The following is a 20316-nucleotide window of genomic DNA, read 5'->3' as shown; positions in this document are numbered from 1 at the left end:
CTTTAATTATTTACGTAGAAGAAATGATATTTTATTTTAAAATCTATAGTACAGTAATTGTTTATTTATAATTAGAAGTACTTTAAAAATTCTGTTATTAAGTATTCAACTTAAAGTTTAGTCAACACCTCTCATAGTTTTCTGGTAAGCTATGAATGTCAAACATGTCCCCAACTTGAAACATTAGAGTCATGCCTGTTTAAATAAATTAAGTAAAATTAAACACAGGAAAGTATTTTGTTTGTTTATACCAGAGGTCGGCAGGAGTTTGGTAGTCGCAGGCAAAATTTCGAAAATAAAAATATTCGCCGATCGTAGTTTTAGGTGCAACATGATCGTTTTTTGTACTCGTTATTTGATTTGTTTCCTCAACATACTACATTAATTTTTTTTAATTGTCCTCATCCTAAAGTTTATTTTAACAATATTAAGTGTAACACAAACTAGCATAATAACTGACTAAATTATTTATTACTTTTTTAATTACTTCATTTGTATTTTAAGTGCACAGACTTTGATTACCTTGAAGCGAGCCGGTTTCGCATACTTGCGGACTGCTGTTTGCCGAACCCTGGTAAATACACTAATTTTTTTAGTAATATAACTTAAATTACGGACCAAGAGCTGAATGAAATTCTATATGGCAATGAAGAAGCCAAACTCCTGGATTATCAGCAAGAAATCGGATTATTGTGTAACCTCTGTTAGGAACTATAATAGTGTCTTTTATTAGTGGGTTTTTCAATTCGTATTTAATATGACCTTGTTCAAATAAACTTTTCATTTTTTCTTCTGTAAGGATTGTATCTGTTCTATTATAATAGTATTTAGTTACATTTAATCAAAAATCAACTGAAGAAAGATAATATAATATACAAAGCATACGCAGGGCCGTGTCTAGACTTTTTTCAAAGGGGGTTCACAATTTTTTTGTTATTAATTTGCCGCATAAGTATGCATTTATATGGTATGCACTGTCAGTTAAGTACGCAATATTTAGCTGAAAAACTCTGTGTTTAAAATGCTTTTTTCTGCTTAGAAATTAAAAAAAAAACATATAATAAGTAATATAAAAATATTAATTTTTTCTATTTATAATACTTTCTTTGGTTGTTTGAGTAGTTTCAATACAGGAGTTGCTCTTACTCTCATCTTTATTTGAGTTTTTTCTTCCAATGAAAGGATTAAAAATCAAATGTTTTTTATTTCATAACTGTTACAGACATAACTAACTTACTCTATAAAAAATTAAACTTTTTTTTCACGAAACAGTATCATAAAATAATTAAAACTAGAACAAATTTTTATATACAGAATTTCAACTTTGAATTAAATATTAGTATAGATAGAGTTCTTACAATTTTTTCTTATTAATTTTAAACTCTTTACATTTATACATCTATTTATAATAATAATATTTTTTTCAAGTAATTTAATCCATAAAAATTTAAATTTTACTAAAAAAAATGTTTAGACTTTACAATTAAATTAAAATATATTTAAATATTATTCAAATGTTTTCCTGATAGTGCAGGGATTCTAATGATGGGTTTGAAATATCTCTGAGTTGAAAATTTCAAAAAATCAAGCATCAACTTCGTGGCCAACAGATATACAAAAATTTAGCAACTTAAGTAAAAATATTAAAATACCATTAAATGATAAAAGAATAAATTGCCAGGAGGTGTAGTGGTCTAAAGATGATTTTGAAAACTCTCTGAATTGAACTTTTCGAAGTTGAAACCCAGTTTGTTGACACATAAACAAAAATTATAAATGCTAAAGTACAAAAGCTTCACACAATATTTTTATATACAATCAACTATAAAATAAAACTTTAGTAATTATAATGGACATTTTAAAAGTAAAATCGTACTTACTAGTTCAAAAACAATACTTAATCAAAAGTTATATACACTAAGTAACAATTTATAATGGAAACTAAGAGCATCTTAGTCAAAAGTTTCCCAGAAAAAAAAATGCTACTTAAAAACTTTTACCTATTATGACGTCACAATAAAATTTTTATTTAAAACCTATTTCAGCTGGACAAAAACGAGCATTTTTTGTTACTGCAACTTATAATCTTTCAGTGTTTTAAGTTCAACATTCATTATTCAAAATTTATCAAATAACCAAAACAAAGTCAATAAACAACGTTTTTAGTGATCTTCTAAGAATATTTTTTTTTTTTTTCAGGGGTTTCACAGGAAACCAGTCAAAACACGCCCCTGGTATACTTTAATAAAGCATCACTCAAACCAAAAACTTAAAGCTATTTTTTTCATTTCTTAATGTTATTTTTTACAGAGTTTACATTTTTGCGATTTCATTAGAACGAAAATTCTTTTTTACAACCTGCCTTGCGCGACAACAGCAAATGAATGACCATGAAGATGCATAGGGTGGCCTGACTCAGTTCCCAAGTTACCTTGATCAAATAAAACAAGTTCTACAGTTGATTTGTGTTTAATTTTTAGTAAATGTACACAAGGAGTAAACTGTGAAAAAAAAACTTGAATTAATAATATGTTTTGTCGCCTAAGTAAAAATAGAACTTTTGTGCAGTAATCGTTTAATTTGTTTTAGAATATTAAAAAAAAACATTTCCTTGATGGTAAGAAAAAGTCTAGATTTTTTTTATAAACAAAAACATTTTAGTTTTTTGATTAAGATTTTATAATAAAATAAATTATTGATAAGTTTTTAATAACTTAAAGGTAAAAAACACAATGTTTTATATTTTAGTGTTATCACGAAAAAATAGTGTTTAACTTTGTAAAATAAAAAATAAGAAAATTTATGAAGTATAAAGATATACTTATACAAAAAGTAACATTGCTTTAATGATAAATTAAATGCTTTAAAAAACCAAAATAGTTAGATAAAATAGATATTAGAGTATTTATTGTCACAAAGAATTACATTTAAAATATAACTAAAACACATTCAAGAAAACAAATTATATTAACTTATACTTTGTTTTTTATAGATAAAGTTAAAGAACATGGTAGCACGACTACTTAATTTCTGAAAATTAAAATAATTTAAGTTATTGTAACTGAGTTTTCTTCATTAATAAGTATTTTTTCAAAATTTTTAAAAACAATAAATGTAATTTGCTATGCTATGTATACAAAGTGTTCAGCACTGTTTATCAAGTTTAACTAAAACAAAAAAATAAATTTCTATCTGTAGTATACATACATAATATAAATATATAAATTTGGTATGCTAAACGAAAGGAATAATATGCAAACTAGCTATTAATGAAGGGTAGGTGTAAATATCTGTGTGCACAGAGTGCTTAGGGGTCACTTTGCACAAATACACTTTCGTACAAAGGGTCACTTTTGCACGAAGAAATTTTTGCACGTGTTAAAAAATTAGCTAAATTTTAAAATTTATTTTGTTTTTACTATCACTGTTACCCCTAACCCTCACCTTCGGTTAGTAACTTTGTTTTGTTGTTTTATGCTTTTTTATTAATTTTTCTAACATTTTGTTTGTTTTTTATAAAGAACTTTTGTTATTTGTTTTTTTGTTTTTACTATCACTGTTACCCCTTACCCTCCGTCGGTAGTTTTTTTAGTTTAATTTTAATTAATTTGCTATTTAACTTTTTGATTAGTGATTTTTATTGGTTACTTTTCCCATTTTTTTACTAATAACTTTTATCAGCTATTTTTTATTTTACTATCGCTGTTACCCCAAAACCTTACCCTCGGTCAGTAACTTTTTTTTTTAAATTTTATTATTTTTACATACATATTTATTTTACTTTAATTTCAAATTTTTTTCTTACACTCTTGCAAAATTGACCTTTCGCGCAAAAATGACCCTCCGTTCAAAAGTGACCCCTAGTGCAAAAGTGTTTTTGTGCAAAATCTTCGTGCTAATATGTCCCTCGGTGCAAAAATGTCTTCTTGCATATTAGACCCGTTTCCGTTCATGTACGTCTAATTTTGAGAGATTATCTAAGATGCATAATTAAAAATATTAAATACAAATAATCTAAGTCATAGTCAATAAAGCTGCGCTAATGGTAGCAACAATCAAATTTGAAATAAAGGGGGCTATTGCCGTTCGGAAAACATTATTTACAAGGCAACAATTAGTTCTGAATTATAAGGAAGTTTTACATCGGCTTCTGCTTAACTCAGGTTCAGAAACGCTAATAATAATGAATACTTTTTAGGTGGCATAAATGAAACTGAGCTTGCAAAGTATGATTTTGATATATAGCGCTGTTATTAGTATTGAAAAAAGTAGTTTTTACTTATAAATAGCTGTATTTATATACTTTTCTATATATAATTTTTTCTATACAATTTGTATTTTAGTTCAAAGCGAAGTAGAATGTTTGCATACAAACGTTCTACACAAAATTCAAAACTGCGTCTTAATGTTTTAAGTTATGTGTAATTTTTTACTTCTTTAATTCATGCTTTGAGTATTAAGTTCTTATTCAAATAGCTGTAGATTGTTTAATATTAAACGTATTTTTTATATTTTTCAAAGATTGCATTAAGTACTCAAAAACATTTTTTCCTTGTACTGATGTATCAGCGTAAAATACGAGTTTATCAGAAGGTTTATATTAAAAAAAAGCAAGTTTTAGCCAAAGATAATTAATTATACAAAATTAGATGTGAGGATTATGTTTAGTTTTGCATTTTCGAATTACAAAGAGTATAGTTTTTGTTTATAAAAAATTTGTTTCTGTTAGAACAAAAATTTATTAGCTTATTCTACGATTTAAGTTTTTTCTTTTAATTGCTAAATATATTTTTAAAGATTATTGTCAACTCTGTACTTTTATGCCTTACACAATGCCTCACGTGCGTTTTAAAAGGTTAGATAATGACCAAGCATATTGTTTTTTTAATTATCTGCTATTCTTAAATGTTTCACTGCATATGAGATTAGTTAATGAATATTTGCTAAAACTGATATAAACTTTTTGCAGTTGCATAATTTAAATTTCTCTGCTTTTACTCCAAAGATAATAACATAAGTAGTATATTAAAGATAAAAAATAGTTGAAAGGTTTACTGTAAAGGTGCGTCGAGTCAAATTTTTGGCTAACAATTACAAGTAAACATTAAAAAAAATTTCGTCTTAACTGTTTAGTAAAATAATTACATGAAAAATAAAAATGTTTTTTAAATCCTTTTGTTGCTATTTTGCTTTGTACTTGTTACCACCTCTTGACTAAATCTTGTTGATTATGTTTTCTTAGTCTTTTTGTTAATGTTCAACCAGGTTATTTCTAATAATCTTCTGTTGATTCTCTTTGTGCTGGATTGACAATATTTTTGGAGTGATTTTATTTAAATTTTATGTACAGTAACCTGCTAACTAGGTACGCACTTTGGACACAACACATAATACCAAAGTTTCCTAAGTACGCACTGCCGGTTGGGTACGCACTTATGTGTAGTGTCCAAAGTGCGTACCCAACCGACAGTGCGTAATAAGGAAACTTTGGTCTTTTATTTGCTACATTAAGCCTAAAATACAAACATATTAAAAAGCCACTAAAGTTTGTAAATGAAAGAAAAATCCACAAAAACAAAAAATTTCATTGTAAAAACAAAAAATATTTATAGAAAGGTTATTAGAAGTCTTTAATATTTTTTTAATTTGTGTATTTGTATAAAAGTATTTATTTATGTATGTAGTTTATTTTAAGGTCTAACTTGTATTTCCTTGTACCTTTACAATCTACATAGTACACATAATTATGAAATTGTTAATTTAAAACAAATAAATATTTATGAAAACATTGATTATGCTTTTACTAATTTCTAAAACGTTAGTCAAGGGTTCTAAACTAAAGAAAAGTAATAAAAATGGCTGCTAAACCCAAACGACAAGCTACACTAACATAAATGTTGTCAAAAGCTTATAATTCTAAATTAATCTCTACAATGTTCTTTATTTTTATTAATATCGCTATTTTATACAATTTTTACATTCATGTTTTAATCGTTTGGTATGTAAGTTTCAATTACAGTATTCTATAACTTCGTTGACATCGCTTTTTATACGCTTTTTAAATTTATGATACAATCATCGGGTATGTAAACGTTAATTTCACAGTTCATTATTTTTGTTTATCTAAATATTGTATTACTTTTTAAGTATTTTTATTCATATGTTATAACCATTGGGTATGCAAATTTATATTGCACTTTTCATTATTTTCTTTAAACAAATAAACTGCAACATTTTGGTTTTCATTATGTAATTTGATATACTTTTCGTAAGTTCATAACTTATTTTCTGGTTTCTTTAGTTTGAAATCATTTTATTTTAATACAGTACAACTTATTTCAAATTATAATGCTTTTGTATGACTAGTTTAATTTTTTTTTAATTTCAAACCAAATATAAATTGAATTTTGAACACAGCTTTTAGGCTAAAAAGTTCGTATCATACCGGCAGTCTGTACTTTGCATGTGCGTATCTAGTTTGTAGGTTACTGTGCGTAGCTTGAAAGTTTGGTTTTGTATATTATGTGTAAGTAACGTATCAAATCACTATACAACGTTTAAAAATTTTGTTTCACAAGACTGAACTATACAAACAAGGTTATTACTATCTTATAATAGCTGTGCTCTTTTTATCACCTCCCAAGTTATTCTAAAATCAGTGTTTTTGCGCTTTAGGTCGCTGTTTGTAGGCTGTGATTAAAATAATATTGTTAGAAATATATGTATTTAGGTACTTGGTTGACAACATATCGAGGGTGGTTTGATTTGACATTGACATATGTCGCTCCGAAATTTGGTTTTCTGTACGGTGCATGAGTGCCATTGCAAAGGTCTAGCTCTACATCCAAAAAATCAGTTCTTACTAGATTGGAATATATAGTTATTTGTAAGTCGAATCTGTTTGAACACCTTGAACACCTTTCAATATGTTGTCAACCAAGTACCTAAATCCTAAAACAAAAGGTTGACAGCTATATCTAAGAATGAGAGTTCCTTTAACAGAGCGAAACAGCACTACCAGGAAGCGTTAGTTAAAGGAGGTCACAATCACGATTTGAAATATAACGCTGGTAACGAGAAAAAGACCAAAAGGAAAAATATTCTATATTTCACTAAACCATTTTGTTTGTCGGTAGAGACAAAAATCTGTATACGGTTCCTGGAAATCGTTAACCGAAATTATGGCCCAACGCACCCGTACCATAAAATTTTCAATAGAAAACTGTTGAAAACTTCGTACTCGTGCATGCCAAACATGAAGAGCCAGATAATGTCTCATAATCGCAAAATGTTAGAAGATAAGGCCTAGTAATGCAACTGCAGAGATAAATGCATGGTGGATGGCAATTGTTTATAATAAATGTTAAATATAGAGCGACGGTAATAACATCAGAGAAAAGTAAGCAGTATGTTGGCTCATCAGGTTCATCGTTTAAAAGTAGGTACACACGGCATAAAGGCTCTTTTATAACAATAAATACAGACTAAAAACTACGCTTTCGAAATATATCTTGGATTTGAAGGATAGAAATAAAGATTTTATCATTAACTGAAAAATTTTAGCACGAACAAAAACCAAATTCAATTTAAAACATGGCTGCACTCTCTGCAATATGGAAAAACACGAGATCTCAAAATTAAACTAAAATCTAGCTTTAAATAAACGAAATAAACTTTTTAGTAATTGTAAAAAATTTTCCAACTTTTATTTTAAATAGTTTTGAACATTATGCAAACTTAGTGTGTCTTATACCTTTTAATAATTTATTTAGTGACGTAACAATCCTTTAAGTTTTTGCTTAATTTCAGGATATTATCACAATAAACAAACTGAAGATCTTTTCTGTTTAACAGAATAGTGATACAATTGTAATTGAAAACTTAGTATTTTATTAATATATGAATATACATTTATTTATATGTATATTATATAATGTACATAAAGCAAAATGGAATCATTCTATATTTTACTCTTTTATATGGTAAAAACATATTATGTAGGTAAACCACAGTTTTGAAAACTAAATCTTTAATTTAGTTAAAAAATGGTATACACTGTTATTAACCTACTTTTTTGTTAATATAAAAAACAAACTAACTGCTGATGCTACCTTGTTAGAATTTTTACATAATTGAGCTTTTTCAACTCTGTGATGTAGAAGAGGTCGATTAGGAAATTTGTTTGTATACTCATTAATAGTTGGCATTGAAAAATTCTTTTCTTCGGACAAAAGGTAGAAGTTTTTTAAGTCCGGATCCATAAATTTTCCATAATTTACCTTTAAATTCAATCAAATAAAGAAGTAATAAAAGTAATCATGTTTTTAGGATTTTAGTAAACCACTTACTTTGGATAAAAAATAGAATTTTTGAAATGCTTTTAAACATATTTAAGTAGTTAATTGTACAAACAACTATTAAAAAAACTAAATAAGCTTCTTTTCTGAAAAGTTTATTACTTTTATTAATAGTTTATAGTATACAAATAGTTTAACTATATTATGATAAGTTGTAGCATTTTAAACTTAAGCTTAGTTTTTGTTAACATATAAAATAGTCGTAAAAGAAGTTAATAAAGCATTTACAATTAACATTACTTTTAAATATAAAACTAAACAAACGAACTTTTTTATAGTCAAGACTTAAAAATATAGTTTTATCAACTTTTAAATAACGTTCAGATATATTATTAACTGAAAGTAGATCACTTATATAAATTGAATTTGAACCAGAATCTGTTTGTTGCTTAATTTGGTTTAAGCTTGGTATACTCTTGTTCAGAGTTTTAATTCGAGCTGAATTAAAACTTTTAATGCCTTTTTTATTTTTGTACCTGATAAAATATTGTATAAAAAGTTTAAACTTTAAAGTTTTAACATAATTTAAATAACTTTCACATTTAATTATAAACAAAACAATGTTACACTCTTATATCTTAAATTAAGAACTTTCAATTGTTTGATTTAAAGCAAATTACAATATCTTAAATTTAATAACTTTAGAATTTAAACAATACTAGCCAAAATACCTTATCATTGATCTTTGTGTATTTTGAGAACATTCAGTTGTTTCAATACCTTTAACATTCAATAAGTAATCACTTTCAGGCTGATTAGCATTCAACACAAAGTCAAACCTTTCACCCCCGTTTATTGTAATTTTTGAAACCTAATTCACACTTTTTTAATGCTAATTATTAGCCTGTCATTTTTATAACTTTAAAAAATCTTGATTTAATTTTGTTAAGGTAAGTAAGAAAATCTTCAAAAATACTTTTTAATAACAAATTTTGTGAATTATTTTATGTGTAATTTTGTTAATGAGTGTTAGATATAAGTTATGGAAATTTTTCTTTTTATGTAAGTGAAATAAAGTAAACAAAAAAGTTATAATTTTAAAAAAATGTGTAAAATCAATTAAATCAAAGCTTCTATTTAACAACATTGAAAATTACAACTTTTTTTTTAAATATAAAATTGAAAGTTTATGTAATTTACAGAACAGGTTTTAACCGTTATTGGTTTAAGATCATTTCCATCAGAACTAATGATTGTAATATTATGCTGGTCAATTGAAACCTGAAGTATATATATTTGTTATCTAAACTTTTTTGGTATCAAAAACAACATATTTACCTCTAAAGGGCAGTATTGGACAGCATTACTTATCAATCTAAATCTATAACGAAAGTTTTTTTCGACATAAAAGACTTCTAAAGGTGTTGGAAAACTCTTGTCAAAGTTTTTCTGAAAATTAATATAACAATTTGTAGAACTATAACTTTTACGTTTTTTGGTACTTTAGAATGTATGCTTTTATTAAAGAAATTATTTAAAAAAGTTTATGATTTTAAAAAAGTTATGTATAACTTTATGCATTAACATTAAAACATATAATTCTAGACTTTAACTCACGGATCGTAATCCTTTACCATTAATAAGAATATTTTCGCTTTCTAGAGCAAATGTAACATTTCCGTATAGCAGATTTGAAAACTTTTCATGTGATGTCACATGAAACCAGTCGGACAAAAAAACTATATGATCATCACTGTCTTTAGATTTATTAACTTTAGATTAACTTATGAAAAATTTATCAAAAAAGTGGAAGTATGCAGAAAATGTTATATAACAAAGTATTTTAGACAACCATTAAATTTATCATAAAGGAGATAGGTTAACAGAAAATAAATTAGGTTTAGAATTTTTGCTACTTTAATTATATTTACTAAAAACTGTTAGTTGTTAAATCAATTATGAGTACATTATTCTAATAACTATTTTTAGTATCAAAAACAAGTGCCTAAGTTTCAATAGTGTTAGTTGGGTTAATAAAATAGTAAGCTGTCATCATTTTAGAGTTTTGAAAGTACTAACTAGTTTGTCTTCTTAGCAGTTTTCTAATTAACATTTTGTTTTAAAATACTTATAAAATTTATGTTTTTTTTCAAAATTTGTATTCGCTTAAAAGTCGTTTTTTATTCAAGTAAAACCCTTCGGTTATTTGTTTTAAAACTTTTTACAAAAACATCAATCATAGTTTTGAAAAATTATGTAATAGAATAATTCTGATTTTATAAAATGAGTTGTAACTTGTCCTATAAACTAAAGTTATAACAAAAATAAACAAGTTTCACTGAAATTCGTTGCTAAACATTATTCCATGCAAATTAAAAATTTTGTCTGCTTAAAAAATATTGTTGCCTTAGAAGTTAGTAAACAAGAGCTATTTACTTATTAAATTTCTATAATAATAAAAAATCACCAATGAATTACTTTTATTTTATTGTAAGATTAAATTTATATAGTTTATTAAAACTAGTTTTCAGAGTATATCAAGTTAATTTTCATTCTACAGTAGCAGTAAGCTTATATTATTTATTAAATCAGTAAGTAGTTTTTATAATTTTTCAGCAATAAAATTTTTGACACCGTGTGGAAATTTTTGACGCAATAAACTAAAAAAAATCTAGATACATTTCTTTAATTTAGAGAAAATTGTTTAGCTTTATTTAAATTTTAAAAACAGCTCCTGGACACCAATGTACACATTTAAATACAGTATTTTTTGGGGTTTGTAAGATACAAAAAAAAAAGACAAGAAAAAAAGCACTAGTAAAACATAATGAGTTCATCCAGAAGTTTTTAAACTTATAGAAACTAGAAAAAAAAAAAACGACTTTCAGCTTTTTTTACAGTATACGTTCAGAAAATTAACATCACGATTAAAGTAAGCTATATGGAAAGCATCTGCTGAAAAAAGGTATAACAACACTTTTTATGCTACTAAAAAAGTTTAAGGTAACAGATTTATTAAAGTACGGTTTATTTTGTTCAAAAGTTAAGTGAAATATCTTAAGTTAAATGTTTTAATATTTATCCTTTTGGTAAAAATTTTACAGAAACTTTCTGTCAAAATACTATTACTAAATCCTAAAGATTATAAAAACAACACTACTATTACTTTTGGATTTTATGAAAATGACATAGTTCAAGATTGTTAAGTTTGTACGCTAAACCTAAGTATTTTTTATAATACTCTAGCTAAAGTGTAATAAAAACTCGTGAGATCAATCTAGCGGATTATAATAATATTGTAATGATATAGTAAATAATTAAAATATATAAGCCATTTTGTTTAATATTCAATTTTACTTATGTTGATTACGCTTGAACTTAGTTAATTGATTAATTAGTATATTTATGTTTTATATAATGTTTTTATTTTATCTTACTTTATTGGTTCAATTGTATTTTCCCTGACGAAAATTGATGGAATATATTGGAAAAGAAAGTATTTGAGTTATCTTATTTATCCAGTAAAAAATACCAATACAATTATAACTATTCATAATAAACTACATTTTAAATAGAAGTCTCTAAACATAAAAATTGTTTCACTCTTATGCGAAAATAATAAAATAATAAATGACATTGAGTATATACTGTAGATAGTATTGAAATTATAACTTCTTAATAATCTTATAGTAAATTTATATTTAATTTAGTTTATTAACTTTCATAAGAGTATATTTTTAGTTTTCAGTATTCATAATTATATGGTTAAATTAAACAAACAAAGTACAAAACTAATTAATAATAGTATAAAAACAAAAGTATGAGAGTACATTTTAATTATTAATTTGAAATAAATTTAAACGGTATAAAGTTAAGTTGGAAATGTAATTATTACTTAATGGAATGATAATTGGAAAATAAAGTATATACTTAAAAGATTTTGCAAAAAATAAACTTTGTTTGTATAATCTATGCATTTTGATTAGTAGCTTAGTTAGATCTAAAGCAGTTTTTTTTTTAAGTTTTAGTAGAAAAAGCATTTTATGGAACTGAAATAAGCTGTTTTAGGTTATGAAAGACAGTTTAGCTTTATACTTTATCTATCCAAACGGATACTTTTAATTTTTTTTTTAAACAGACATTTAAAAAAAAACTTAGTTCTAATTAACTAAGAAAAAAACTACAATTAATACTGAAAAGTTCAAAATTTTATTAAAAAATATTATACATTTTATTATAATAATACGATACGTACTACGTCAAAGTTCTAAAAATTAAATAGTTTTTGTTTTTTACAAGGTTTTTAACAAGTTAAAATTTAAGTAGCTTTCTAATACTTTATATCTTTTGTAAATTAAAAGTTCATTTTTCAGGATTGATTTTTTACGAGATTACACAAACTTTTATTAAGTGTTTTTCTTGCTAGTTCTGATTAGTTTAGTCTAATTAGCTTTTTTTTTACACTAAATAATCTTACTTTTAGGATACATAAAAGCATTTTAAATTTACGTTCTACCATTTATTTTTAATTATAGTAAAATATTGTGCTTAAAAGTTAGGCTCAATATTTTTTTAGTGACTAGTGATATAAAGACGATATTAGTGTGATAGGTTTATAGGTAAGTAAAAAATTTTACTTCTTCAATACGAATTGTTCTAACTGTTACTTAGTTTTTATACTCCTTTAGAAGTTAAAAGTGCGTTTAAGAGTGCCATTAGATTTCAAGGATATATAAGTCTTTAAAAGTTTAGCTATTAAAGATGTGAAACCTTGTTTAAAAGTATCTTAAAACTATCAAAATAGCATTATCATTTATAAGCAATATTTATATAAATTTTCCAGTTAAAAAAATATGGAAATTCTTATATGTTTTTTTGTTAAGCATGCTTTATACAAAAAAAAAAACTTTTTTCATTTTTAAATTTACAACTACTTGTGTTTAGCTTAGCTTGTTTTAAAATAAGTTTGGATACTTCATCTTTTTATTTATTTTGTGCACCTTATCAGCACTCAAGCTATTTTATTTATCAGGATTGTTTTATAACAGTAACATTTTACCACATTGTGTGGTAGTAGAAAAGCTTAATCATGCTTTGAAAGATCGGCAACGTCGATTCTTAGTTTTTATTGTAAATAAGTAATAACTAAAACCAAGTATAAGGCAAATAGAAAAATCGATTTACACTTTTAATGTAAAATACAAAAAGAAAAATTTAAAGATGTTTAAGTAAGTTGTAAATATTGTTAAATTTATTTAAAAAATCATAACCGATATCGTAAAGATTTCTATGATGTTCTTCTGGTTTACGAATAACAAAAGGACCGGCTGCTCCATCTCCTCGTTGCAAACCGTTATGGGAGTGATACCAATGAGTTCCTTATAAAGTTATTTAAGATAGTTTGTTTCAAATAATAAATTAAGTAGGAAAAATAAAAGGTTAAAATGTTAAATTAATGTTTATAAATTAATTACAATTTAGTTTAAAAAAAAAAAAATATCTTATTAAGTTTAGAGAAAAAAAAGTTCTCAAAGTATTTAAGAAAACTTGAAAAACTAGGGTTAGTTTTAAACGTTCAAACCATTAAATTAATTCTTTAAGATAACCTTGGTTTGTTGAATAGTAAACTCCGAAACTATTAGAAACTCCTTATCTAAAGACTAAGAATGAATAAGCATACATTAGCGTTATTTTTTTAGAAAACAAATAGAAAAGTGTAAACTTATATTTATAGAAAAAGTTTAAGAACATGCTTTCAAAAGTACGCATTAACAACATTACCTAGACAAAAGTTTTATAAATATGCAATAGTAAATGTTACATATACTTTTGTTTTTTAATTCAACATAATTAACTAAAATAAAAGTAATAACAGCAAAGTTATGCAAACTTATAAGCTAGTAACCATTTTATGACGTAATCAACTGATTAATAGTTTAGTATAGCTATTTTAATGCCTCAACACAAAGAAGTTAAGTAAGTTTTTCAAAACTAGTAAATAAAAACAATTTTACTTTTATAAATTCTAATAACAAGCACTTATTAATATTTTATGGTCAAAAATGTAATTAATACAATCGCCCTGCAAGCTAAGTCGGCCGAATTTTACATACATTAACTAAAAGTTGTGAATTTAAGGCATACACTAGCTAACTCTAATTTTTTATTGAAACATTTTTCAAAATAACAAGCATCAAATTTTAAAACTGAACTCTTTGTTCTACTTGTATTTTAGTTCAAATTCTTTTTTTTTTTTGAAGATCTGCATAGAACTTATGTTAAAAAAAACTTACACCTAATGAAGCTTATGTTGGTCAAAAGTTTATACATGCAGTATTAAATAGATTTATGCAAGTTGTATATTTAATTCGCGACCGGTTTCGGTGGCAAAAGATTGCGATCTCTTCAAGCAAAAAATAAAATATTAAACTTCATATAACAATGTTAGTTATTTATACTGTTATTTAAAAACTTATTCGTGCGTGAAGAATATAAACAAAAACAAAAATGTTGCATATTTGAAAATTCGAGCATGTCAGAGTATATTTATGTAAAATTGGTACTAGTTTTTTTTTTAAACGAATTAAATTAATATTAATATAATGATTCAAAGAGAAAAACTGAACTCAGAGCTTTAAAAAAAAAATATTTATACCTTGAAATTTATCTAAATTAAATTAAGAATTGTCTAAAATTGTGATTTTAAGCCAAGAGTCAACAAAACATTAATAAAACTCAAAGTCGCTGAAGATTTCAAAATCCAATTTGTGTCAAGTTAACATAACAGTCAAAATTTAAACGGCTTTAAGAGCTATCTAAAAAAAATTCTAAAATTTTTTTAAGTTGAATTAAGAACTATTTAAAAGAATTTTTTTTTTAATTTAAGCCAAATGTCAACAAAAACCAATGAAAAAAAATCAAGAAAAAAAAACTTATTTTGTATTAAAATTATAATTTGGTTTAAGTTTTGTGTGCTTTCCAGTTTATTAATAAAAAATTGTTTCTGTGTCTGCATGAGTTTATTAATTCCGTTCTTTTGTTGATGCAATTTGTACCAGATTCAAGTATCAATAAAGCTTCTTTTAAGCACAATCTGCATGTCATAATTCCTGGTTTAGATTTTTTCTCCCTTTGTAATATTTTCCAACTTATTTTGTATTTCTTATTATCATTTTTTAATTTATGGGTTAAATTTAAGAGTTCAGTTGCTTGTTTATACTAAAGGTAGTCTTTGTCATTTGGATTGCTTTTTATTGTTGTATTGTGTGTAGATACACGTTTTTTTAGTTGATTAGCACTTAGTCCAATGTAGGTCGCAATCTTTTGCCACCGAAACCGGTCGCGAATAAAATATACAATTTGCATAAATCTATTTAAATAAGCTCTTTACATCCTAGTAAATTGAGCATTCTTTTTTAGTTAAGGCAAATAACTACACATGCAGTATCAAAAATAATTTGCTTAAATATAAATAAAATGTATAGACTCTAAACTAAGATTGGGCAGCTTACGACACGAATGTAGAAATCTCTCGCGCGTGGTATTTAAATTAAACAAAAACAACTTATACAAAACAAATAAGATTAAGATTTTTTGTAATAAACATTTTGAAATATGCTCTTTGTTTGATTTTTAAGTACAAAGTAGTAATAATTAAATGATCATTGCACTAAAACAGCGATTCTTAACCAGGGGTAAATTTACCCCTGGGGATAAATTTTCTTCTTAAAGGGGGTAAACTTTCATTATTACAAGTTATGTAAGTTAGTGTTTATTAATTGTCTTTTTAATTTATAAGTAATTATTTAAGTATAGGTTTTTTAAGTAAAATAAATTCTCTAATTTTACCATTTTTTCTATCTAACAAGCTTAAAATTCAAAAAATCAACTTTTTTTTTCCTTAAAGTTAAACATTATTTTGTATATTAGGGGTAAACTTGGTAATTATCTTCCAAAAAGGTGTAAAACATGAAAAAAAAGTTAAGAACCGCTGCACTATAACATTGCCTTTAAGAGATTTTTCTCTTTATTAAAATACTATCTTTTTATTTACGGTAACCGTAAGTTTTTTTCTAACAAGTCTGACTGGTGAAAAAAATATTTAGTAAAACTGGCCTAACTGGCTAAAAAAAGCGGACCATCTCTACTCATTACATATGAAAAAATATAAGTTTTTGTAAGAACTTTATAGTACTGTTGAGAAAATCACAAAGCAAAGCACAAAAGCAAACTATACAAAGGACTATCAAAGATAAAGAACTTTTACACAGCTGCTTGTAGCAGGAGTACAAAGTATTAATTATTATTAACGTATGTGTTAATTTATATTGAATATACAACTAAATATATTGGTAAATGAACTTTAAATTAGTTGATCAGCTAATTGTTTTATTAAAACAAAGAATAAATTAAAAAGTAATTATAGTTTTAAGAAAACAGACTTAAATAGATATTTAAAAACGAAGCACATTTAGAAAAAAATATAACATATAACAGAGAAGTTATTTAAATTGTTTTTTAAAACTATCAAGTAAAATTACCGGAGGGATAAGCTTTAAATTTGTAAGTAAAACTTGAGTGTTTAGTAATAGGGCACTGTGTAACCATTGGAACACCGTCCATATAAGACGTATTACGTTGATGAATACCATGCCAATGTATGGTCGTTCCTTCCTCCATATAGTTTGTAACTTCAATATTTACTGTGTCTCCCTCGCACACCTTTAAGATTTTAGGGTTTAAAAAAATCGAAAAAATATTAAACATTTATTGAGAACTGATTTTAGCGAAAGATTTTAAAAACAACTATAATCAATTTTTAAAAGTTCAATGTCTTCTCAGCGACTAAAAACTTTTTAATCTAACCAATCTAATAATACGAAAAGATAACTTAAAAAATGTTAATAATTCTTTAACATAAATATTACAACTTACTTAATTAAAACAAGACTTAACAGTTTATGTCTCAAAAACTTAACAAAAAAAAAATAGTCAAAAAATTAAAAAAACTGTATTAATAATTGCATAACAACTTCTAGTCAAAAGTTAAAAAAACTAAACACGTGTTTTTTAAAGTTACTTGAAATAAAGGTAAACAAATAATTTACTCGAATAAGAGTTTGTAAATTCTAATACATCAATACATCATTTACTTTTTTTTTGAATTTTGACTCATAAAACTTAAAACTGACGTTACTATACGAGAGGGAAGCTAAATAAATTAAATAAATATAGATTTTTTCTAATACATCATTGTTTTTTATTTTTCGTTCTTATTGTTCACCCATGCATGTACCATATGTTTCTTTAACGTAACTTAAATCGGGAAGAAATTTTAAATATACTTATCGACTTTTAAAGCTGTTTGTTTCATTATAGTACTAAAAATTAATTTTAAGTTTCGATACTTAATATTAAACAAGTTTCAATATTTATATTCAGCCTTATTGTCAGAAGCTGATTGGTTTTTAAACTTTGAAATTTTGCTTAAAAAAGCCCTATTCAAATTCAGACATAATAATTGAGTGCTTTTAGAGAAAATTAAACTTTTTGTCAAAAATAAGTAAGCTGTTTTAGGTTTGTTATAGCATAAAAGTATAATAACTTTATAAAGTTTCAAAAACTTCTCATAGTTTTTGAAAAAAAATCAATCAGCTCTTAAAAGTTGCTTTTAAATTCAGTTGCAAAGTTTAAAGTTGAAATAAATGTTTAGTTTTCTTATGAAACCAAGATACCTTACTTACTTTGAAAAAAAATTACTTTTCTACTTTTCTCCAAAAGGGCTTAACTATTTGTCTGTTTTTCAAATAGGTCGTGTTATATTTTTAAAGCTAAAGTCAAAATCTTCAAAGCGACTAGCTCTTAATAATTTTTAAATTATTACTTACAAAGTTTTAAAGATTAAAATGAATTTCTAAAACGATTATAAAACTAAAATACATTGCTCTTAAATATTTAAAAAAACTCATTTTCTTAAAAATAATAAAAGTTATGACATGTCTATAGTACAATACTAACACGTAGAAGCATATAAATTTTGTTAGTAATATATTATACATTTTTTTCTAAATAATCATTGTTACTTGCTGACATTTATGAAAAGTAACTGCTTATAAAAAGCTTAACTACTATGCAAATAATATATTTTAAAAATTGTATGAAATTTTATCACCCCTAATGTTTATTAGTAGTACATTTACAAAACAATAAAAACAAGCTTATTATTTGAATTTTTTTAATTAATTTTGTTTATATATTATTATTAACTATAATTATTAAACTTTGTTAGTTTCAATTAAATAGAAAGTTAATTTTAACAACCAAGTAGCAAGTGATGAATTATTAACTTAGTTGTGTCATGAACATAGTGTTTTTGAGCTTTTGAAAGTACGTTTGAGTTTTAAATGCTAGGGTTAGTTTCGATATTATAATTTTTTGAACACTATATGGAAAATAAAATATCTACTTTTATAAAAGTTATAATGTTGATTTCTGGATATTTGTAAAAAAATTTTACATGAAAGTAAAGCAGGCAATAATTTGTAAGGAATCCAAAAAGTAATGAGTAATTAAACAATCAAGAAGCTATATTAAGATAGAGGGGTTACTATTTGTGAAAAAAAAGTCAATAAGACGATTGTAAAAATGAGTTTGGTAAACCCTAGTATAAATATTTTTTTTTTAATAAAGAGTTTTAATACAAATCATACTATTTGTTTACTATTTAAACTTACATTACATAAACATATAGTAACAAAACTTAAACAAACAGAAACTTTTGGACCAGGAAGTTTGCGATTAATAACCACGATAGGTCGGGCATACCCATCCGCTGGAATGCAGTTTTTGTGAAAACAATGCGAACTATTAGAAGTGAAGCAGTCTCCACAAGATTTTGAAGCTGATCTGTAGCTGTAAATTTTTATTTTATATTTTATAACCTTTTTAATTCAGCGGTATAAAAAGCAAAAACACTTAAAACTGTTGCTCTATTGTTTAGTTATTTAACTTTACTGTTAATATTTTACTTAAATTTATTTCTTATTAAAGAAATTGTTAATATTTATAAGGCTTACTGTTTTTAAGTTATTAAAAAAAAAGCCTAATAACTAACTTTTGCACTTTAAACTTGTATTTACAAACCAAAGCTTCTCCTTTGATGCATTTTCTTTTACACGGATGATATTCATCTTAAAAGCATACAAAGTAAATAAAATATAAAGCAACAAAAGACTATGACTTTAAGTATAAATACAGTAGGGTGCATCTGTCTTACCTTGGAATTTCGCAAAGTTAATTTTTTGTAGGTGGAAAATCACATAAATAGACAGCACAAAAAAAAAATTAGCTTCCTAGCTATAAGCCTGTTAGAGTTAAACAGTTTTGAAAAGTTTTATATAAACGATGCTGTTGTTGATCTTGCAGTAAAGTTCATTAATTATTATTGATGGCGCGAAACATCTCAACTCTGTTGATGATGGCCGTGATAGCTACTGCTTAAAGATTGAAGTAATTATCTCAAAAAACGTAGCAGAAGATAGATTTTTAGTGAAATAGTCTTTTTTTGCGTTTTTAAATATACCAATATACCTATACCATTATAAATTTAGATCTAACAGGCTTATAGCTAAGAAGCTAATTTTTTTGTGCTGTCTAATTATGTGATTTACCATCTACAAAAACTAACTTTGGGAAATTCCAAAACTTTCATTTTTCAGGGGAAACAGATGCTTCCTACTGTACAGTCTTGCTTGTCTATGATATAATATATCTACTAACTTCAAACAACATACTAGTACTTCAAAAATTGAAACTTATCATTTAAAATAATAAAAATATATATTACCTGAAAAAACAAATGCTGCTAAAATAAAAGTCAAAAACAGTTGAAAATTTTGGCATAACAGTATATTCATTTTATGTTTCTAAAACGTACGAGTATGTTAGTACTTTTTTCTGAACGCTTAATGTTTATTTAGGATAAAACTTTAAGAAAAAGTAAAAAAATTTTAGAATAATA

The 20316-nt window shown here is 25.1% G+C and overlaps 1 protein-coding gene across 1 annotated transcript; it reads right to left on the bottom strand.

The window, feature by feature from the left end:
* Positions 1-610: 610 nt before the first annotated feature.
* Positions 611-19486, bottom strand: LOC145833439 (multicopper oxidase 3-like). The gene is made up of 11 exons (XM_082940616.1): positions 19440-19486; positions 19067-19208; positions 16838-17018; positions 13568-13675; positions 9915-10054; positions 9636-9746; positions 9513-9578; positions 9029-9168; positions 6735-6897; positions 2359-2501; positions 611-812 (listed from the first exon to the last, which is right to left on the bottom strand). The coding sequence occupies exons 1-11, from the start codon at positions 19484-19486 to the stop codon at positions 611-613; spliced, it is 1443 nt and encodes a 480-aa protein (XP_082796742.1).
* Between the last annotated feature and the right edge of the window lie 830 nt (positions 19487-20316).

The sequence above is a fragment of the Thalia democratica genome, chromosome 4 (genome assembly GCF_965202585.1).
Source record: "Thalia democratica chromosome 4, ktThaDemo2.hap1.1, whole genome shotgun sequence".
Classification (NCBI taxonomy): domain Eukaryota; kingdom Metazoa; phylum Chordata; class Thaliacea; order Salpida; family Salpidae; genus Thalia; species Thalia democratica.
This window is presented reverse-complemented; position numbering and strand designations above follow the sequence as displayed.